Source organism: Rhinatrema bivittatum, chromosome 4, assembly GCF_901001135.1.
Source record: "Rhinatrema bivittatum chromosome 4, aRhiBiv1.1, whole genome shotgun sequence".
NCBI classification, from domain to species: Eukaryota; Metazoa; Chordata; class Amphibia; order Gymnophiona; family Rhinatrematidae; genus Rhinatrema; species Rhinatrema bivittatum.
Window position 1 is genome coordinate 351,556,887 of NC_042618.1, and position 22,189 is coordinate 351,579,075.

General features: G+C 46.7%; 1 protein-coding gene across 3 annotated transcripts in view; it reads left to right on the plus strand.

Moving 5' to 3' along the window:
• Window positions 1-22,189, plus strand: part of STXBP4 (syntaxin binding protein 4) — a 324,772-nt gene that overhangs the window by 130,271 nt on the left and 172,312 nt on the right. For 2 of the 3 annotated variants that reach the window (XM_029600671.1, XM_029600673.1), the window contains one exon: window positions 11,112-11,201. The exons of the other annotated variant lie outside the window; for it this stretch is intronic. In XM_029600671.1, the coding sequence (XP_029456531.1) occupies window positions 11,112-11,201 (90 nt within the window). The remainder of the gene's footprint in view (window positions 1-11,111; window positions 11,202-22,189) is intronic. 3 annotated transcript variants of the gene reach the window in all.

Sequence of the window (22,189 nt, forward strand, 5' to 3'; positions counted from 1 at the left end):
CTTGGACACTTTGTTGGTACCTCCTTATTCTGATGCTTGTTCAGTTACCTGTTCGGTATTCGTGATACCATTGTTCGTATTCTTCTTTCTCAAACTCAATAAAAAGCCATTTGAAGTAAAAGAGATGAACTACACCCCCTCATCCCGCAGGTGCTGGAGGAATTAGGAGTGAAGGTCACTCAGGAAGTCGGATAATGAGGATGTTAACCCAGTCCTGGATGGGCTGAGGGGACCCACTAGTGCTTTTCCATTGCCCAAGAAGACTCGAAAGCTGGTGAACCACGGGTGGGACTCCCCGGATGCTGGTCTGAAGGTGGGCAGAGCGATGGCCAAGCTTTACCCCATAATGGAGGATTCCCTGGAATTGCTGAGGATCCCGAAGGTGAACGTGGCCAACTCAGCGATAACCAAGAAGACAATGATCCCGGTAGCTGGGGCATCGGCCCTGAAGGATGTCCAGGATCATAAGCTGGAGGTGCAACTTAAATGGATGTTTGAGGTCTCAGCGTTGAGTCTTCAGGCAGCTGTCTATGCCAGTTTAATGCAAAGGGGTCTGTCTCTGTTGAGTTCAGAAGAGCCCAACGTCGATGTCTGCGGTGGATGGCGGCGCATTGCAGGCTGCACATCTGGAGGCAGGCATAGCCTACGTGGCAGATGCTTTGTGTGATTTGCTGCATGCTTCAGCTTTCTGCATGGACTCCTTGGTAGCGTCTCATAGGCTGCTGTGGTTACGTAACTGGTCGGCCGATTTATCATCCAAGGTCCAGCTCTCTAATCTTCCCTTTAAGGGGAAGCTGTTATTTGGACTTGAATCAGTTGATGAAGGTCCTGGGGGAGTCCAAAGGGAATAGATTGCCGGAGGACAAGAAGCCCAATAAGAAGGTGTTTCCTTCTTGGGCTTGTTTTCGGGATTCCCATCTATTTCGTTCTGGCAAGTCCTCGTCTGTTTCCATCTCAAAAGAGGGTGGTGGGCGCCAACAGTCCGTTCATGGAAAACTCAGGTCGGGCAGAGACAGCATCGAGCAGGGCACTGGGAGCAGAAAATCCCAATGAAGCCAGTGGTCCCCTCTCCTCCGTAGAAGCTATAGGAGGCAGATTGTCCAGCTTCTACGAGGAGTGGAAAAAGATTACCTTGGACCGTTGGGTGCTGGTGGTGATACAAGAGGGCTACGCTCTCAATTTTTTGTGCCCGCCTCGAAGGTCTCTCACATTAGGCAGGAGGCAGTATTGGGGACGCTGCAAAGGCTGCTCACCCTAAAGGCCATTGTTCCTGTCCCTCTGGAGGAGCAGGGTCAGGGAAGGTATTCCATTTACTTTGTGTTGCCTAAAAAGGAGGGCTTCTTTCGAGCCATTCTCGATTTGCTGGAAGTGAATCGGTTTCTTCGGGTTCCGTGCTTTCACATGGAGACGTTGCGTACCGTGATGGTAGCGATTCGCAAAGGAGAATTTCTCACCTCCCTAGACCTGACAGAAGCATACCTGTACATCCCCATTCGGCGGGAACATCAGAAGTTTCTTCACTTCACTTCAAAGTGTTGAGTCAACATTTTCATTTCAAAGCCCTCCCATTCGGCTTGGTGATGGCGCCCCACACATTTATCAAGGTGATGGTGGTGGTAGCTGTGGCTCTTCACTGGGAGGGAATTTTGGTCCACCCATATCTGGATGATTGGTTGGTTCAAGCAAAGTCCAGGGAGGAATGCGAGAAGTCCATTCGAAGAGTGATGTCCACCTTACAGTCTCTTGGTTGGGTTATCAATGTGCACAAGAGTCAGTTGGAGCCGAATCAGTCGCTAGTTTACTTAGAGGCCCAATTTGACACTTCTTCTGGAGGTGCCCAAAGTGTGGGATTATTTACAGGTCCTGGGGGGTCACGTGATGCGGTGAAGCCGAGCGGACGTTCCAGCCTTGGCTCTGTGCCTCGCCCTCCTGAAATCAACAATAATCTAAATCATCCGACCATCAATCACTCATCTTTTCTTCCAGCATTGCGGTTTAATGTCTATTGACAGCTTCATGCTTAAAGGAGTAAGTAATATGCCCCTGAAGGGAAGCAAAATAGATAAAGAAAAGACAGGAGGGGCAGGCATTAAAATGGTGGAAACTCCAGGGAAGCCCTCACCCCAAGCCACACCGATCACTTCGGCTCTACAACATGAGCTTACCACGAACATTACTAACGTGGTGGTAGCAGCGCTAGACAGCAGATTTACTGAACTCTCGTCACAGTTCAAAGAGTTAAAGGACTCCTTTGTAGAGCTTAACCCACGCATGGAAGCGGTGGAAGGCAGGGTCTCTACCCTAGAAGATGGCCACCTGAGGACACAGCAAAAAGTTACAGAGCTGGAGAAAATAGTGGAGGCTCAGTCAAAAAATTGACGACGTGGAGAACAGGGTCAGAAGGAACAACATTCACTTGGCAGGATTCCCCGAAACAGTTGGTGATAATATTCTGGAAACGTTACTAGAGGCATAGCTCCCTGAGGCCCTTGACCTGCCTGATCTCCGGCAGTCATTCAAAATCGAGCGAGCTCACAGATTAGGCCGCAGAAAGGACGGGGATCATAGACCTTGTCTCATCATCGCAAAGCTGTTGAATTGGTCACAAAAGCAGTGTATCATGCAGGAATATCGTGCAAAGAACAGCGTAAGATACCAAGAAACCGAGATCTGATTATTTCAGGACTTTTCGGCGCAGTTAGCACAGAAACGTAAACAATTTAGTCCACTGTGCATGGACCTCTACAGTAAAAATGTAAGATTCCAGCTTGCCTACCTGGCCATCTTGCGATTCCAACATGGAGGAAAGGAGCATAACTTTACGGATGTTGAAGTGGCAAAACTTTTCATTGCCAATATGTAGAGCAAGCTAACAGTGAATAAACTTTAACATCAGTGAACTTTTGCATGAGCTCCTAATCAAGGACATATTTATCCATCAGCTCTTACCAACTTGGAGGAAACTCTTCACCTGTTCTTTTGACCCTACCAAAGAACCCTAGATTACTTTCGGACCACAGGCCTCGCTATGGTGACACTCGGAGAAAAAAGGACTGGGATTGGAACCAGCTTCAATCAAGCTCTCCACAGGGGACGCGTCGCCATCATAGCGGAACACAAGAACCAACCGTCCTGAAGCAGAGCAAACTCGACTTCATAGTCTGCGATGTGAATTTAGGAGACCTGGCACAACTTGGTCGCCACGAAATGAATTTCGTAGAGGCGATTTAATGCATAACTACCTAGATCATAAGACTCCGGAGGCACCAGGGCGGCGGACATTCCATATGGTCGGAGGGCTACTACGCAAACAGATGGGTATGACCTTTGATTGACTGAGCAAAAAGGATAAAATAGCTGACCCAGCTGAGTTAACATTATGGTTGGACTGTAATTTTCTTTATGTTTTGAATGCTTTATTATGGATGTTGTTGATGGGGGAGGGTGAGGGCCCAACACATCATTGTGCCCCCCATTGTATTTCCATACCTATGGGAGGAGATACAATGTATGTTGAGTATACTTCAGGGGGTAAGGGTAAAGGGGGGGGAGGAGGGAGAGGGCATGGGGAGCCACAGCAGTACATGGGTCGCAAACCCCAAACCATACCCGATACACCCAAAGGACATATCTGCCTTGGGCTTAGACTAGGGAGCCCGGGGTAGTAAGATAACATTGTATCCACTGAAAACAACTCCTCTCTTGATACGGGTAGGCATTACCTGAAGTTAGCCAGCCTTAATGTTAACGGATTAGGGCACCCAATCAAGAGAACCAAGGTCCTTCAGTCTCTTAAAAGGTCACATGTACAAATTGCATGTCTTCAAGAAACACATCTCTCAGCGGCAGAGAGCAAGAAATTACAGCATGAGTAGGTGAGTCAATGCTGTTTCTCATCGGCGGTGGGGAAAAAAGCGGGAGTGGCAATCTAATTCATAAAAATCTCTCCTTTCAATTGACAAAAGAAATAGTAGATCCAGAAGTCAGATATTTCATAGAAAAACTGAATGGGAAGGATATCACAATAGGAAACATTTATGGTCCCAACTCTCCATCCCCGGCTTTCTTTCTGAATATAATCAATCTCTTTACAGCATATGGGACGGGAGGATTCTTGTTAGTGGGAGATTTTAACACAGTGCATGATCCTTCCGCTGATTGCTTCTCCCCCAAATCTACGTCAACCCCGCATAGTCTGAACACCAGTATTAGTCGTCTCTGTCACAAATTAAATCTATTAGATTATTGGAGGGTGCTACACACAAATGAGCGGGACTATACTCATGGCTCAAAAGCGCACAGTACAGTGTCCCGGATTGACTATATCTTGGGCTCATCCACCTTATTCCCCTTTGTTATCTCAATGGGTATAGATGAACCAGGGGTATCTGATCATGCCCTAGTTTGGGCTAATTTTAACATGAGTGACAGGGTAGAGCGGAGCAATTGGTGGAAGTTCCCAACATTTATGAAAGAGGATAAGAACTTTCAGACCTTCCTGCAAAGTAAATGGGATCAATTCCATGATTTTAATGCACAGCACACAGACAACCCAGAGTTATATTGGCAAATCAGTAAGGTAGTTTTGCGTGGGGAAATAATCTCAAATCTGAGACATAGGAATAAACTCTTTAACTCAGCAATCTTGAAACTAGACAACCAGCTGAAACTTGATAAAGACCACATGATTCGACACCCCACACAGAAGACCATAGCTGACTATCATGAAACGCTTAGTTCCCTACAAGAGACCTTGCATCAGAGAGCTCTTAAATATTATCAATATAAGGAACATTCTTTTTTCAGATTTGGTAACAAATCTGGAAGAACGTTAGCAAATTTAATCTGACTGCGTCGGAGTAAAACCTATATTGAGAAACTTCTGACGTCTCAGGGTAAATGGGCTAACAAAGGTGAGGAGACATGTAAAGTGCCCAGAGAATTCTATACACAACTCTATATGGAAGACAGGTCAGGGGGTTCTAACCGAAGAAACTGCCTTTTTCAAGACTCTCTCTACCCACACTCACCAATTCCCAATTAGACAAACTAAACGCCCCCTTTACAAGAACAGAAATCCTCTCAGCTATTAAAAAGAGAAAATCTGGTAAAACTCCAGGTCCAGATGGATTTGCCTATGACTATTATGAGATCCTAGGAGAAAGAATAGTAGACCCACTGCAGTCCTTTTATCAGGCAGCCTTGGACCAAAAGACCTTCCCTCAAGACTTGAATAAGGCCTATATCATTGTACTTCCCAAACCCGGTAAGGACCCCAGTAAGCCTGCATCATATCGCCCTATTTCTTTGTTAAACTATGACCTCAAGCTATCAGCTAACATATTAGCAGCTAGAATCAGTCTGATCATACCAAGCCTCATCTCCCTGAATCAGGTAGGTTTTGTTAAAGGTCGATCATCCAGCTCCCACATTGCCAAACTACTCATGGCCATAGAGTACTCTCAGGTGAACAGGATTCCCTCAATGGCAGTCAGTTTTGACTCAGAAAAAGCCTTTGACAGGGTCTCCTGGGATTACTTATTCTCTGTTCTGGGTCGTTATGGGTTTCATGGAAATTTACTGATGTATCTATCATTGCTTTACCAACGCCTTACCTCACATATTTTAGCAAATGGTCATATCTCACGGGCTTTTTTATACCACAAAGGGGGGTGAGGCAGGGTTGTCCTCTGTCTCCCCTGCTGTACATATTGGCTATAGATCCCTTACTATGTATTATTTCCCAGGATACGTCGATTTCTGGGCTCGAATGTCACGGTCAAGTATTTAAAACAGCGGCTTTTGCCGACGACATCCCAATCTTCTTTACTAAGCCCCAACACTCACTAACGTACTACACCTCCAATCCTTATATGGCAGTTTCTCTGGGCTTAAGATAAATACTGACAAATCAGAGGCATTAGAGGTCTTTGGTAATTTACAGCAGACTTGGGGCACTGCCTTCACTCTAAAGTGGGCACTTGGACCTATAAAATATCTAGGAGTTCACCAGATACAATATATAGCCTTAATGTATTTCCATTATTAAAAAAGATGAGGGATAGACTTTACAAATGGCAAGCATTCCCCATTTCTTTGGTAGGGAGAATCCATCTCATACAAATGGTTGAGCTCCCAAAACGGCTTTGCCTCCTCCAAATGCTCCCGATCTGGCTTAAAAGCAAAGATCTACAAAGTATAAATGGAAAAATTAGGAAATTTATATGGAGGGGGAAACGCATGAGATTAGCCATGAAATACCTGACAGGGGCAATCGAGGAAGGTGGCCTGGCTTGCCCAGATCTCCAAAAATATAATTTAGTTTGCATGCTACGTCACATATGGAACTGGTTCCTTGGCTCCGAATACTTCTCACCTACCTCATACATTCAGGGCTGGGTGGGTGAGGGTTCTCCGGCGACCCTAATTCAGTTGCAAGCTCAACACCTCCTGCCAACCTGCAAACATTTTCTGCTGATAGCAACAGGTTGGAAGGCATGGGCATACCTATGCAATCTCATAGGACTCCAAGGGATGGAGACCCCACTGATACCGGTATGCGGTAACCCGCAATTTGAACCAGGACTGGAATCCATGATGTTCCAACACTGGGCATCTCTGGGATTCCACCTAGTATCCCAGGTGTTCCAACCTGACACTAACGTTGTGTATAGTTTTCAGGAACTCCAAGAAATATACCATCTCCTAAAAACAGTTTTCTATGCTTACATACAGCTTCGGCATTATATCTGTTAAGGGCCTACATCAAATCCCAGCAAAACAAAGAGAACAGCTAGAGGTAATTCTTGGCGTGGGGAAACATACACGATACTCATGTTCTCTGTTCTCTAATTATTGAAACGCCTATTGGCCACTAACGGACTCAAGGTCATTGCACGGAAATGGGCAGTGATCCCAGACCTGACTCTTACAGTTGACAAAATAAAATTATAGTTTCACAAAACTTTGAGGCTCACAGAAAATGTCAATCTGCGAGAAATGCAATTTAAATTTATTTGGCAACTATATTGCACCTCTGCTGCTGCCTACTGAGCAGGGATCTCTACATCCCCTAAATGTATTAAGTGTAACATAGAACAAGGGGATTTCTTTCATAGCTTTTGGACCTGCAAAAAGATTGAAGTATTTTGGACCCGTGTACAATCCTTCTGTTCCAAACTATGTAAACATCATATCCATTTAGAAACCCAAGTGTGGCTTCTGGGAACATACATGTTAACTACAAACAGGCTAGAAACCCCTAAATCATTCTTCGTGGATAAAGCAGGTCTCATTGCCAAGCAACTTATTCTCCACAGTTGGATCTCGGAGGAAGCAAGCTTTAACCACTGGGTGAATAAAATGATAAAATTAGCCATCTTTGAGCAGATAACGGCTAATATGCAGAATGAACAAAAGAAAAACTTGATGTCAAGTATTTGGTTCCCTTTTATACAGTACCTGCATTGTCATTCCTCCCCCTCACTACCAGACACAGCTCTTCCCGCGAGGTAAGGACTATTCTGTGATTACCCACCGGTACCAGACCGAAAGATTTTCACAGAGCACGGTTACCATCCGCATATATTGCCAGTTCCTAGTTGATGGTAGAACTAAATCCATGTACTGCTGAGAGGGATGGGTGGGTTCGGAGGGGGGGTAAGGGGGGGTAAGGGGAGACCACGGACTCAGGGTGACTGAGAGTGCACATCTGAATGCCAATTAAAATAGCTGCTTCTATGTCTGTTACCTATGGTGACCCATGGTTAACGCATATTGGTATTATCTGTTGTTAAAGTACTACGATATAACAGGTCATGTTCGGACCCTTGTTACCAGCTGTTCTTCTGTTTTATGAGGTTTTAGTCCAAGTTAGGATCACTTGACATTTTTTGTACCAATACTATTTCACTGTACTGCAGACACTTACGTTCACCTGTGTGTATCTGCTGGTCTATTAAAAAAAAAAAAAAGAAAATTAATAAACATATATACCAAAAAAAAAAAATACAGGTCCTGTATTTGGATGACATGGATACCCATGGCATCCAAGTTTGACTTGGTCCCATGGGCGTTCGCACACCTGAGACCACTGCAATGCGCGCTGTTGTCCAGGTGGAGTCCCTGTTCTGAGGAGTTTCATCTTTCCTTGCCTCTGCTTCAGGAGTCCAGGTCCAGTCTCTCATGATGGCTGTCGCCTCCGGACTGGTTGAGGGTCTCCACAGACACAAGCCTCTCCGGCTGGGGAGCAGTGTGCTTGGGCCAGTCGGCACAAGCTCTGTGGCAACCGGAGGAGAAGTTCTGGTCCATCAATCGTCTCGAGACAAGGGCAGTCCGTCGAGCCCTGGAGGTTTTTCTGCCCTTATCCGGGGTCACGTGGTTCGAGTGTAATCTGACAATGCGACGGCTGTGGCATACATCAATCAGAAGGGCAGCATGAAAAGTCACGCAGTGGTGTTGGAGGCCAGGAGATTATTTGCCTGGGCGGAGCATCATCTCGAAGGCCTAGCCGCATCGCACGTAGCGGGAGTAGACAATGTGCAGGCAGACTTCCCTCAGTAGGCAGCAATTGGATCCTGGGGAGTGGGAAATGTCCCTGGAGGCATGGAACTACATTTGAGCGAGGTGGGGAACTCCCCAATTGGATCTTATGGCAACGCGGCTCAACTCCAAGACGGAGAGATTCTTCAGTCACTGAAAAGAACTCTGTTCGGTGGGTCTCTGCTCTGGTGTGCCCTTGGCTGATGGGAATTCTTCTGTACATCTTTCCTCCTTGGCACCTCATAGGTCGGGTCCTCAGGCACATAGAATCACATCCCGTGACCATGGTTCTAGTGGCACCAGAGTGGCTGCGGAGATCGTGGTTCACAGATCTGATGCGACTTGCAGTGGAAGGTCCTCTCAATCTGACTCGTCTTCCAGACCTGTTGTGTCCGGGTCCCATATTTTTGGATTGGTAGGATAGCTTTTGTCTCGCGGCTTGGCTTTTGAGAGGCAGAGACTTCAACTGAAGGGTTACTCTGAACAGGTCATCTCCACTCTTCTTCAATCCAGAAGACTGGCAACCTCTATGACATATATTAGGGCCTGGAAATTGTTTGAAGTTTGGTGTCTTCAGCATCGTCTAGATCCTCTGGCAGTGGAGATGTTGCATTTGCTGGATTTCCTGCAGCAGGGGTTGTCCAAGGGTTTGGCTTACAACTCGCTTTGTGTGCAGGTGGCTGCCTTGGGTGTGCTTAGAGTCAGGTTTCAAGATAGGACTCTCTGTTCATCTGGATGTGGTAAGGTTTCTCAAATGGGCTAAGCTGTTATGTCCTCCAGTGCAAAAGATCTGCCCAGATTGGAGTCTCAACCTAGTACTTCGTGTCCTTTGCAGACTCCCCTTTGAACCCTTGAAAAGGGCTACCCTGAAAGATTTGACTCTGAAAGCGGTCTTTTTGGTAGTTGTGTTCAGCTCAAAGGATTTCGCAACTTCAGGCTCTGTCATGTAGGAATCCATTTTTGCGGATTTCCGGGAATAGAATCTCATTGAGAACAGTGCCTTCCTTTGTTCCTAAGGTGGTGTCTGCTCTTCATGTTAATCAGTTGGTAGATCCTCCGGGTTTTCCAGAGTGGTCAAAAGATTCTCCTCAGGATAGAGAATTACATCTTCTGGATGTGCAGTGGACGCACTTTGGTATTTGGAGGTTACTAATGCCTTTTGTCACTCATCTGTTTTTCCTCTTCAGTGGACTGAAGAAAGGGGACAAAGCCTCTAAGGCTACCATATCTCATTGGCTTAGGGAGGCCATTTGTTCGGCTTACATTTCTAAGGGATGAGAAATTCTGTCTGTTTGCGGGCGCATTCCACTAGGGTGCAGGCTGCTTTCTGGGCTGAGTGTCAACTTCTCTCGCCACAGGAGATTTGTAGGGCAGCAGTGTGGTCCTCAGTTCATACCTTTACCAGGCATTATCGACTGGATGTCAGGTTGTAGAATGAGCCATCCTTCGGGGAGAGTGTCCTGCACGTGGGTCTTTTGGGGGCCTACCCAGTTAGGGGTGCTTGGGTACATCCCACTGGTCTGGACTTATCTGGGTATGTTCAGGAAAGGAAAATTGTTTCTTACCTGCTAGTTGTCATTCCTGTAATACCACAGATTAGTCCAGTGGCACTCCCGTTTGATGCTGAAAGACTGATTTTCTGCCAAGTTTTGCTGCTTAGTACACAATTTTTCTCTTAGATTCACTTTCTTGTCTTGTTTAGTTCTTGACGAACAAGGTTTATAGTTCAGGGGTAACCACCCTTTAGTTCCCTATGTCTGTGTGAAGGGGTTTCTAAAGTAACTTGGCTTGGGTACAGGTCAATACTGAGGTCCTGCAGGTGGCACTCTCAGTTAAGTAACAGTGCCTCAAAGTTTTGTTCTCTAACTCCATCTGCTGGCAGGGATGAATAACCCACTGGTCTGGACTGATCTGTGGCATGACAGGGACGAAAATTAGCAGGTAAGAACCAATTTTTCTATAATCTTTCCATACATGCTTTTCAGGGAAAGTCCCAATGCTGCACTGGTGGGGGTTATGGTGCAATTTTCAAAGGGGTTTTCTCCGTGGGTAAACACTTACATACTCATGGAGAATTCCTTTGAAAACTGCTCCCTTGTAAAATATTACTTTTCTTGAAATGCTGTATTGCCCTGCATTGTGCTTTAAGAGGGTAATTTTCAAAAGGTTTATGCATGTAAATCGGCTTTTGAAAATTATCCTGGTGGGGGGAAGGGTGGCATTGTGCAAGGAAAAATACGTGTGTAACACGTGCATACCTTTCCCCACACTCGCTGCATGCATTCCAGGGGACAAGTTGCAGCGGGGAAAGCATTTATGCACATACTTTTTGATTTTTGAAAGCATGTACTTAAATATATGTGCAGGTGGAACTTCCTGCACTTTTGTGTGCACATGAACTGGTCACCCAGGAATTTTCCAAGTGGGCTTTGTACTCTCAGACTTTAGCCCTACGTGGGCTGCTGAAAATGACTGAAAGAGCTATCAGTGAGGGGAGAGAATTTTGGGGGCTTCTTAATTTGTATACAATATGGGTTTTATTGTTCCTTTTCTAACATTTTTATGTACAGCTTCAGCCCTGTGATTCTTTGCAACCAACTGAAATTGAAAGACTTGCCATGGAAAAGAATGACACTTTCAAGGAAATAGATGAACTAAAGGTAACATTTCAATTTTAATGATACATCCAATCAAGTAAAGACATCTACTGCTCACTTGCATTGTTCTTTTGATTCTTTTCTTTCTCAGTATACAAAACTAGGGGCCTGATTTTAAAAAGCATTTACATGCTTAAAATTGGGTTTTACACATATAAATACATTTTCTCTGAGGACAAGTAGGATGGCAGTCCTCACACATGGGTGACATCGGATAGAGCCCAGAACAGAAAACTTACATCAAAGTTTTTAGAACTTTGACTGATCCTTTCTGAGCATGCTCGGCATGAATTATACCACGCATCCACACGGGATCCCCTCAGTCTCTTCTTTTCTGCGAAGTCTCATGTGTTGCGGCAAGATTGAGCCTCTCTCTCCTTTTTCTAACTTTTAGGAAGTTGAGCTTTTCTCAGTGTTTTTTTGTGATCTCCCTTTATCATCTTAACCAGGTTTTTCATCTTTTTCGGATAAGTTTTCTTTCACAGTCATTGCTCCCGGGTGGCGGCGGCAGCGCCTTCGGTGCCCACTGGTCATTGTAGGCCGCAGCCATAGAGTTCGATTTTGCATTCCGTTTGTTTCAAGGCGACATGTCCACGTCCGTTTTTAAGCCATGACACTGGTGCTCATGGACCCCCATGATTGATGTATGTTCTGCATGGGGGCATCGCACAACATCCGGGGTTGCAGCTGACCCTTAAAGGATGTAAAATCTGGCTCGGCAAGATGGAGTGACTCTATGTGCTGGAGAAGATCGGCCTACTGGCATCGGCATTGGAGGTATCAGCATCAAGGAGCCACAGAGCCACACTGATGGACACTGAACCATCAACATCAGTAGGACCATTGGTTCCATTGGTGTTGGTAGCTGCTAGGGACACCTGAGACTGGCCATCATCTGCCTCTCTCATATCGAAGACGTCAGGTTCATCATCTTCGACTTCTGCACCGGGGAAGGACTGATTTGAGCATTAAGGGAAGCCAAAGAAACATTGACATTGTTCCCTGTCAATGCATGGTGCCAGGCACAGGGATGTACCAGCTTCTTCTGTGATGCCCCCAAAGCATCCCTATGGTGAGGAGAGCCAATCCTTCATTGATACCCGGGGTACGTAATGGTCTCCACCGGTTCTGATGCCCACTAACGATCCTCTTCTTGGTTCTGAAGAGGATGTGGTTACACCTCCTGGGCCCTAGTCAGTCTTGGGTGATCACTTGGATGAGGATGAGCTGGAGAGACGCACGCAGCTAGCTGTGGAGAAGGCAGTGTGGAACCTTAGCGTTGGGGCACCAAGACCACCGAGACTGGCATTGGCACCGTCCTTTCTCAAGCCGCTGTTGGAATTCCTGTATGCACGAATTGGAGTGTTACCAACGCAACCTGTGTTGGATCCTGGGGTGGCATCGACACCCGGTAGGGCAGTGGTGGCACTACTAGCCAATCCAGTGCTTGTCCATGGTTTCTCGGAGGTGGAAATTCAGCTGGGGATTGGAGTGACACCAGGGCCTTGTTAGGAGTAACGATCCTCACCTGCTCCTATGTGGCAGGAACGCCACTGGACCCAGCCGCAATGCCACCTCACCCCGACCTCCCTGTAGGCACATGCATGCACATGATATGCACGCAGTGGCGGGAAGGACAGGTCGGCGCTCATTGATGTCACGAGCCAGTCCTATTTAAGCCAAAGCCCTGCATTGGTTCCTCGCCTCAACAACAGGTCTCCTGGTGTGCCTTGGTCCCAGTGCGTGTTGCTACTCTTGCGTTGTTCTTGTCTTGCTCCCTTCTTCTTTACTGTCTTATTCCTTGCTATAGTTCTTGTATTGTTCCATACCCGCTCCTTCCCTTTTTCATTCCTTGTTTAAGTCCTTGTCTTCCTTGTCTTGTTAGCCTTGACTTGATTTACTGGATTTTCACCCTGTCCTGGACTTGGACCTTCCTTGATAACTGACCGAATCTGACTCCTTGCTTTGGACCCGACTCTGTTTGCCGCCTGCCCCAACCTCTGACCTGATATTCATACCTACTGTCTACCACCTATACTAACCATTGGCCTCTTATCTACAACTTTTGTCTGCTGCCTGCTCCTACTCACTAGACAGCGCAAATCACACCAGCATCAAGAGTTCACTACTCCCCTGTGCGTTACAGGCCTAAGTCCCCATGGCCAGTTGAGTCTGTGCCTATACCACTGGCCAGAGGCCAAGCGCCTAAAGTCACATCCCCTCCTTTGGTCAGTGAGGCCGAGGGCCTGTATGATCCCTGGGGTATAACTCCTCTGATGTTTCCGATGATGCATTGGATGGTTTCCCCTCTGAACTCCCAACAACAGATGGTAGTCTCCTTCGGAAGACCTCTCCTTCCCAGGATTTGTCAGGGTGATGGCAGAGGCCAACCCATTTCAGTTACAGACTGAGGAGGATACCCGGCACAAGATGCTGGATATTTATTTATTTATTTACACTTTTTTTATTCCGACATTCATGTAGCATATCAGTTAACATGGAACAGGGGTATTATAACTTAGAAAAGGAAATATAAGTTACATAGAATAGGGGGTTACAAGAACTTGGTTAATGGAAAGAGAAGGATAACAGGTGAAGAATAGTAGGTGAGAGGCAACATATTATATTGAGGTAAAAATATCAGTTGTTAACATTGTATAAAGACATTGATTAACATATCGTGTAACAGATGATATAGCATATAACATAACTGACTGCTGGCTAAAAGTGGGAGCTAAAAGTAGTAAGGATAAGGGAGGGGAGAAGGGGAAGGGTAGGTGAGAGGTAACATATTAAATTGCGGTAATATCCTCCAGTATGAAGAGCCTGCCAAGGAGATTGTTGAAGCCCCAGTGCACGAGATTCTTGTGGAGTTACTGATGAGGTTGTGGGAGCACACCCCCTCTCAGTTCCTCCTATCAAAAGGAAGGCAGATGCGATTTATCTTGTCTATGATGCTCTCAGATTTGACAAACATCAATTGCCACACCAGTCTATGGTGGTTGAATCTACTCTCAAAAAGGCCAAGCACACTTGGACCCATTCCTTGGTGAGCCTGGGAAAGGATCATAGGACCATGGATGCTCTTGGGAGGAAAGTCTTTCAGGGTGTTATGTTTATTGACTGCATAGTAGCCTACCAGCTCTACATGAGCCAATAAATGCGGGACCTGAAGCACGTGCAGGAGGTGGCTGAGCAGCTGCCTCAGCAGCAGCAGGACACTCTTCAATCGCTGGTGCATAAGAGTCTGGAGTGCAGAAAACATGGAATCAAGTTGACCTACAATGTTTTTGAGATGGCATTGAGGGTCTCTGCCACTGGGATCAGTGCTCAAAGACTTGCCTGGCTATGGGCAGGAGCAACTTGCTGACATGCTGTGCACGGGAGAAAATCTCTTTGGCGATAAGGTGAAGGACGCAGTGGCTCAGATGCGACACTCCACCAGCTCATAGTACCCATAGTATTCATCCTCCTCTGCAAGAAGATCTTTGAGGTCTGGTCACAGGAAGTCTTTCTTCTGCCTGAGGAAATCCTATCCTCCACTCCTCTATCCCAGCAGCAGCAGCAGCAGCAGGCTCCTTGCAACCACCCTAAGCAATAGAGTGCTCCGAAGCCCCACCTGGCATCCCAGTCAATTCCTGGAATGGGGGGTTTGATTGGATCATAGGGAGCATAGCCAAGTCTGATGTACTTGAAATGATAGATCCCCTGGTTGGGGGGGGGGGGGGTAACTGCAGTTCTACGCAGACCAGTGGCCCAGTGCAACCTCTGACCAGTGGGTCCTGTCCATCATCCACGGAGAGTGCAAATTAAATCTTTTGAGTACCCCGCCAAAATGCCGCCCCCCCCCCCCCCCCCCGAGTCCACATTGGATCCCGTAAGCACATCAGGAAATACTTTTCGCTGGCCAGGGTGTTCGAGCCCTTTCCACTGGGTTAAAGAGGGTGGGGATTTTACTTGTGATACTTCCTGATTCCAAAAAAAACAGGGGGATTCCGCCCCATCCTAGACCTAAGGGCCTTGAACAAGTTTTTCAGAAGAAGAGATAAGTTCAACATGGTTTCCCTGGTCACCTTGATCTTCTTGTTGCAAAAAGGGGACTGGCTATGTTCCTTCGATATGAAGCATGTGTTCACTCACATTGAGATCTTCCATGATCACTGGAAGTATCTCAGATTTGTGGTGGGACAGCACCACTTCCAGACCCGCGTTTTGCCATTTGGGCTAGTGTCAGCTCCATGTGTCTTCACAAAATGCCTGGCTATGATGGGGGTCCATGTTTTCTTAGCATTCGGACAGTTAATCCGCACCAGCGGGTTACGCACATCTACTAGCAGATGGAGACGGAGAAAAGCTGTCATCACAGTCTATACCCCTACACTGACATCAGTCCGCCAGTATTCTCTAACTCCAGCAAATGGTGGACGTTCATCTTCCTACTGGAGATTGCTTACATTAAAAAAAAAAATTGTAGAAGGAGAAAAGAAAAAGAAAGTTAATTTGCCCTGCTCTCTATGGTGATGCCTTATGGTCCCTCCCTCAGTTGAGTTTTCCTGAGGCGATATCTGAGGATCCCTCCCTCAGATGAGCGTCTTGGTCAGTAGCTGATTTTTCCAGTGTGGACTTAGCTGTGGAGAGACAAACAGCTGAGAGGCTAGTGGGTGCAGGAAGCCACGCTCAGTGGTGAAGACCTTTGCCCTCTCCCCCTGCAGCCGGGGACCGACTCTGTACTCAGAAGGACTGAACTCAGGTAAAGAGTAATAAAAAAGATTTTAAAAAGGGAGTTAATTTTAGGGATTCCATCCCCCTCCTGTTTCCCAAGTTTGGCGCACCAATCAGACGTCCATTCCCATCTCTGGAGGAGTATGTAGAGTCATAGTAGCTTGGTGGGTTGAGTGGCCATTAGGGGTGTGCATTCGTATTGAACATAAATGTAAAACGCTACTTTTTTTTTTTTTTTTAACTTAAAAAAGTGATAAGACATAAACGATCGGATTTCCAACTTATTCAACATAGCTATGTTGAATAAGTTGGAAATCGCGATTGTTGATCCAAAATAAAAATTTAAACCCCTCACCTTCCTTAATCCCCCCCCAAAGACTTACCACAACTCCCTGGTGATCCAGCGAGGAGTGAGGACGCCATTTCTGAAAGCCTTTCCGAGGAGCACGTGACGTCGGCGCCACGTCGGAGTGACGCGGCGTCACGTGATTCCCCGCGGGTTCGCGCCGGAACGCTCATTCGGCCCAAAAGGAACTTTTGGCCAGCTTGGGGGGGCCTCCTGACACCCCCAAGCTGGCCAAAAGTTCCTTTTGGGCCGAACGAGGATCCCGGAAGCGACCCCGCGGGGAATCACGTGACGTCGGCGCCACGTCGCAGTGACGCGGCGTCACGTGATTCCCCGCGAGTTCCCTCCGGCACCCTCGTTCGGCCCAAAAGGAACTTTTGGCCAGCTTGGGGGTGTCAGGAGGCCCCCCCAAGCTGGCCAAAAGTTCCTTTTGGGCCGAACGAGCGTTCCGGAGCGAACCCGCGGGGAATCACGTGACGCCGCGTCACTCCGACGTGACGCCGACGTCACGTGCTCCTTGCAAAGTTGGTCAGAAATGGCGTCCTGACCCCGCTGGACCACCAGGGAGTTGTGGTAAGTCTTGGGGGGGGGGATTAAGGAGGGTGAGGGGTTTAAATTTTTATTTGCACATATGGACATATACTCAACTCATTGAATTCTGTTTATGTCCATATTGACCGCAAATGGGACCCCCTTTGGACATATGGACATATGAACTTAAACTTTTGCTCTGCACATCCCTAGTGGCCATGTTTGCTAAGCCCCGGTCTCAGGCTTTGCTTAGTCACTGTACGGTAGGCCAAGGTGGCATGCATGAAATTTTCTGTGCACAAGATGGCACGAAACAATGTCTGATGTTGGTTCGTGCTTGCGAGCTTTTGTGTGCGCTTAGCTGAGTGCTTAGGTGGGCTCCCAGGTTTGCATTTAGGAGCACTCAGGTGGACGCCTACCTGAACTACATATTGGGCGCCTACATTTTGGGCATCTGTGGTAAGCGTTTATTATGAGTGCAGCTGGGCACACAGTTATAGGATGCTTTTTGGAGCATAAGGATAGCGAGTGTTTGTTCATAGCAACGGTAGCAAAGAAACCTAAGTGCCTTACCCTTTGTGCTGCTTGCCATATTCGGGCATCACAGCCTGTAACTGGTATCCCCTCTAACTTGTGTCAGCACTGCTTGGTGGCTCAAGGAGAAATGTCTCCAACTGATTTTGCTAATCCCAGTCTTTCCCAGCATGATGTGGTAATGGAAAAGGAAGTGAACTGCCAGAGGTTTTGTCTGTTTTTTTGGGGCTCCCCTAACTGAGTCATCAGCAAGGGAAGGTAGTTCAGTGGGCTCAGAACCAACGCCCCCTGGTTTTGGTATGGATCCCTGTGCATTTTCTTGGGTGGAATTTTTTCAAGCGCTACAGTCCTTTCTTCAGGCGCAGTTGGCAGCCCCGGCCAATCCTAGCAATTCAGTATCGCTGGCTGCAGATTCTTGCATGCCTGGTACTGCGGGTAAGCATCAGAGCACATCTAGATCTGCTGTGCGTCATGCTGATAGGGATCTGGATGGCACAGATGATGAAGCCGATCCTTACTCCCTGGAGAATGGGGAAATTCCTCTGGGATTGGAGCCATATAGAGCAATGTTGCATTTCTTTCATAGAAATGAGTTGCTAACTCTGATTTCCCAGACTTTGAAGATGCTGGGCATGCCGGGTGCTGATTCCATATCTGAGCAAAAGAAAAATCCCATTATGGAGGCCATTCAAGAATGAATTGATCTTGAATGGAGCACCCTGGAAGCTAATTTTAAAGAGGGACGAGTCTTGGAAGGGCTGTACCCCAGGATTCAGCTGTAAGAGAGCAATTGCACTTTCCAAAAGTGAATGCGCTTATGTGTGCCGTCACCAAGCGGATGACTATCCCTTTAGAAGGGGGAGCGGCATTGAAGGATATGCAAGACAGGAGAACTGAAGCTATCCTTAAGCAGGTCTTTGAGGCGATGGCAATGAATTTACAGATAGTCTTTTGTTGCTCCCTGGTGGCTTGTTCTTGTTCACTTGTCTCTCAGGAAGTCAATGAATCTGGTGTGAATTCCAGGGCAGTGATGGAAATGGCAGCCACCCTTTTGGCAGACTGGGCTGCGACCTGGCCTGCACTTCTGCCAGAGGGGTAGTTTCGATAATAGCTTAGGAATTGGTCGACCGATACAATTTCAAAGTCTAATCTTACAAAATTGCCCTTTAAGAGTTCATTTGGGAGTGAGCTGGAAAAAATAAGTGGGATGAGTTCCAGGTTCCTTGGTTACCAGCAAATAATAAGCAGGTGTCACGTTCCTTCAGCATGAGAGGTCATACTAGGGGCTACAAACGCTTTTGACCCTACAAAGGAACAGCTTCTCGGAGGGCTCTACCTTTGGGTAGGTCTCAGTCCTTTTCTCCCAAGCAGCCCAGACAAGGCACAAACTTGACTGGGGGTTACCCCCGAGCCTCTCAATGAAGGTGTATTGACCCACCTCCAGGATCAGAAGACAGGGGGTAGCCTTTCTCTTTTTTATCGGAAGTGGGTCAAGATCACATCAGACCAGTGGTTTGTGGAGGTGATAGGAGATTGCTGCGCTCTGGAGTTTTTTAGTGTTCCTTGGGATGTTTTCATGGTGTCTCCCTGCAGCTCTCTGCAGAAGAGGCAGGCAGTGGAGTGTACGTTGTAAAGACTCCTCAGCCTGTAGGCTGTAGTCCTAGTGCCCATGTCACAAGAAAATACAGGCCGATATTCCATATATTTCGTGGTCCCCCATCCTAGATCTCAAGGGAGTCAACTGTCACTTGCAGGTGACTCATTTCTGCACAGAAACCTTACACTCAATGATAATGGCAGTACAGTTGCGAGAGTTTCTTACATCTCTATGTCAAAGGCATACCTAAATATTCCCATCTGGCATGAGTATCAACGGTTTCTGTGTTTCGCTGTTTTGGGGCAACATTATCAGTTTCGAGTGCTGCCCTTCGGTTTGGCTACTACGCCCAGAGCCTTTTCCAAGGTCATGGTGGTAATAGCGGCAGTGTTGAGAAAGGATGGCATTCTGGTCCATCTGTACTTAGACAATTGCCTGATTCAGGCCAAGAATATGAAAGAGAGCCTTCAGATCTCACGCAAGGTGATCTCCTTGCTACAGGAACTAGGTTGGGTGGTGAACTTGGCCAAGACCAATCTATAGCCATCCCAGACACTGGAGTATATCGGTGTTCGTTTCGACTCAAAGCAAGGCAGGGTGTTCTTGCTGGAGATCGACATTCAGAAGCTGATGGCATAGGTGCAACTAGTGACAGAAAAACTATGCCCAACAATGTAGTCTTATCTACAGGTGCTTGGGTTGATAGCAGCCACCCTAGAGGTGGTTCCATGGGCAAAGGCACATATGCATCCTCTTCAGCGCAGGCTGCTTGCTCATTAGAGTCCCCAGTCTCAGGACTACTTGATACGACTTCACTTACCAGTGGAGATCAGCATCCAAATGCAGTGGTGGTTGCAAGCGGATAATCTAAGTAAGGGAGTTTCCTTTTGAACACCGGAATTGCTAGTACTCTGACAGATGCGAGCCTCCAGGGTTGGGGGAGCTCACTGTCAGGAGTTGACAGTGCAGGGGCTCTAGAATGCAGAAGAGTCTCTCTGGAGCATCAATTGGCTGAAACCCGTATTGTTCAGTTGGCATGCTTGCAATTCTTCGATCGTTTGAAGGGTCGAGCAGTCCGGATAATGTCAGACAATGAGATGACAGTGGCTTATATCAATCGCCAGTGAGGAACCAAGAGCCAGCAAGTGTTGCAGGAAATAGCCCAACTCATGGAATTGGCGGAAGTGCATCTTCAGGAGATCTCAGCTTCCCCCATTGCAGAAAAAGACAATGTAAGAGCTGACTTTCTCAGCAGACAGAATCTGAACCTAGGAGAATGGGAATTGTCAAATGAGGCATTCCAGCTCATAGTGGATTGCTGGGGCTTCCCCTTTCTAGACCTACTGGCGACATCTCACAATGCAAAGGTTCCTCGCCTCTTCAGTCACAGGAGAGATTCCTTAGGCATCGATGCCCTCATGCAGGAGTGGTCAGAAGGCAAACTTCTATATGTCTTTCCCCCGTGGCCCATGTTGGACATAATGATTTGGAGAATTGAGAGTCAAACAGGGATGGTTCTTCTGGTGGCACCAGATTGGCCCAGGAGGCCGTAGTATGCAGATCTGAGAAGGCTCCTTGTGGAATCTCCTATTCGATTACTGGTCCACAGGGATCTGCTATGTTAAGGGCCTGTTCTTCACAAAAATGCAACTCGATTTTGTCTTATGGTATGACCCTTGACAGGGCTCGGTTACTGAAGTGTTGATATTCCACTGCTGTGATTGCCCCTTTGCTGCGAGCGAGAAAGTTTTCCACTTCCTTAGCCTATGTTTGGGTTTGGCAAATGTTTGAGGCTTGGTGTGAAGATTGAGGGGTTCATCCTCATTAGGTTAAGATCCTGCTGATTTTGGATTTTTTTGCAGGATGGATTGATTAAGGGGTTGGCCCTTAATTCATTAAAGGTACAGGTAGCGGCTCTTGCCTAGTTCCAGGATCAGGTGGAAGGTGGACCCTTGTTGGCCCATCCAGATGTGGCCCAGTTCTTAAAAGGGTCAAAGCATCTTCATCCTGTCTTGCGGTTACCGGTACCAATGTGGAGTCTTAATCTAGTTTTGGATTTTTTGGTGGATCCCACTTTCGACCACTGCATAGCCTTTCCTTGAGGTTACTAACCTTAAAAAGTGTATTTCTTGTGGCAAATTGTTCTTAGTGTAGAGTCTCTAAACTGCAGGCGTTGTGTTGTCGGGAACCTTTTCTGCGAGTGATTCCGGGGGCGATACAGCTGCATATTGTTCTGTGTTTTTTGCTAAAAGTGATCTTGGATTTTCACTTGAATCAATCAAATTCCCTACCAACTCTGGACAGGGAGAGAGATGCAGATGAATATCACCTCTTATGGACCTTGGATGTCAAGAGGCATATCTTGAGGTATTTATTTATTTAAAATATTTTTTTATACCACTATACAATTTATGGTAGGTCTAAGCGATTTACAATCAAGGCGAGCATAAACAAAAGATAAAAAATGAACAGTACAAGAATGAAAAATGAGTTACATAATAACTTAAAAAACAAACTGTAAAATACCAACATAAAATATAAATTATATAAAAGTGGAACCATCATGCCTGAGGTGTATTAAAGACATTAGAATATAAGTACGTTTTTAAAGCCTTCTTGAACTCTTTTGTGTTTGGCGTGAGATGGAGCGAGTCTGATATTGCGTTCCATAAGATTGGACCCGCCACAGAGAAGACCCGTTTTCTAGTAAGGTCTAACCTAGCTGCCTTGATGTTTGGAACTTGTAAATAATTTTTTTCAATGGAACGAAGGTGACGTTGAGGCTGGTATAGTCATAATGTGGAGCAGAGCCAGATAGTTTTGAGGGATTATGTATTAGATTGTGTATAATCGATAGGTATTTGGAGGTTTCTAAACCTCTCAGGAAGACGGCTGTTTATTCTCCATGGTGGGAATAAACAGGGTGAGACAGTGTTGTGGGCTACAATAGCCCGCTGGATTAAGGAGGTAGTCATGGCTGTGTATTTGGATGCTGATCAGTCGTTGCCTAGTCAGGTTAGGGCTCATTCCTATAGGGCTCAGGCAGTGTTAAGAGCAGAAATTAGATTGTCGTCTCCTGTTGAGTTTTGCCATGCTGCGATGAGGTCCTCCTTACACACCTTTTCCAGGTATTACCGCCTGGATGTGCAGGCCCAGAAGGATGTAGTCTTTGCGTGTGTGGTGTTGATTGGACCTCAGGCAGCCTCCCATCCTGTTCGGGAATAGCTTTGGTATATCCCACTTGTGTGGGATTAACTTGTC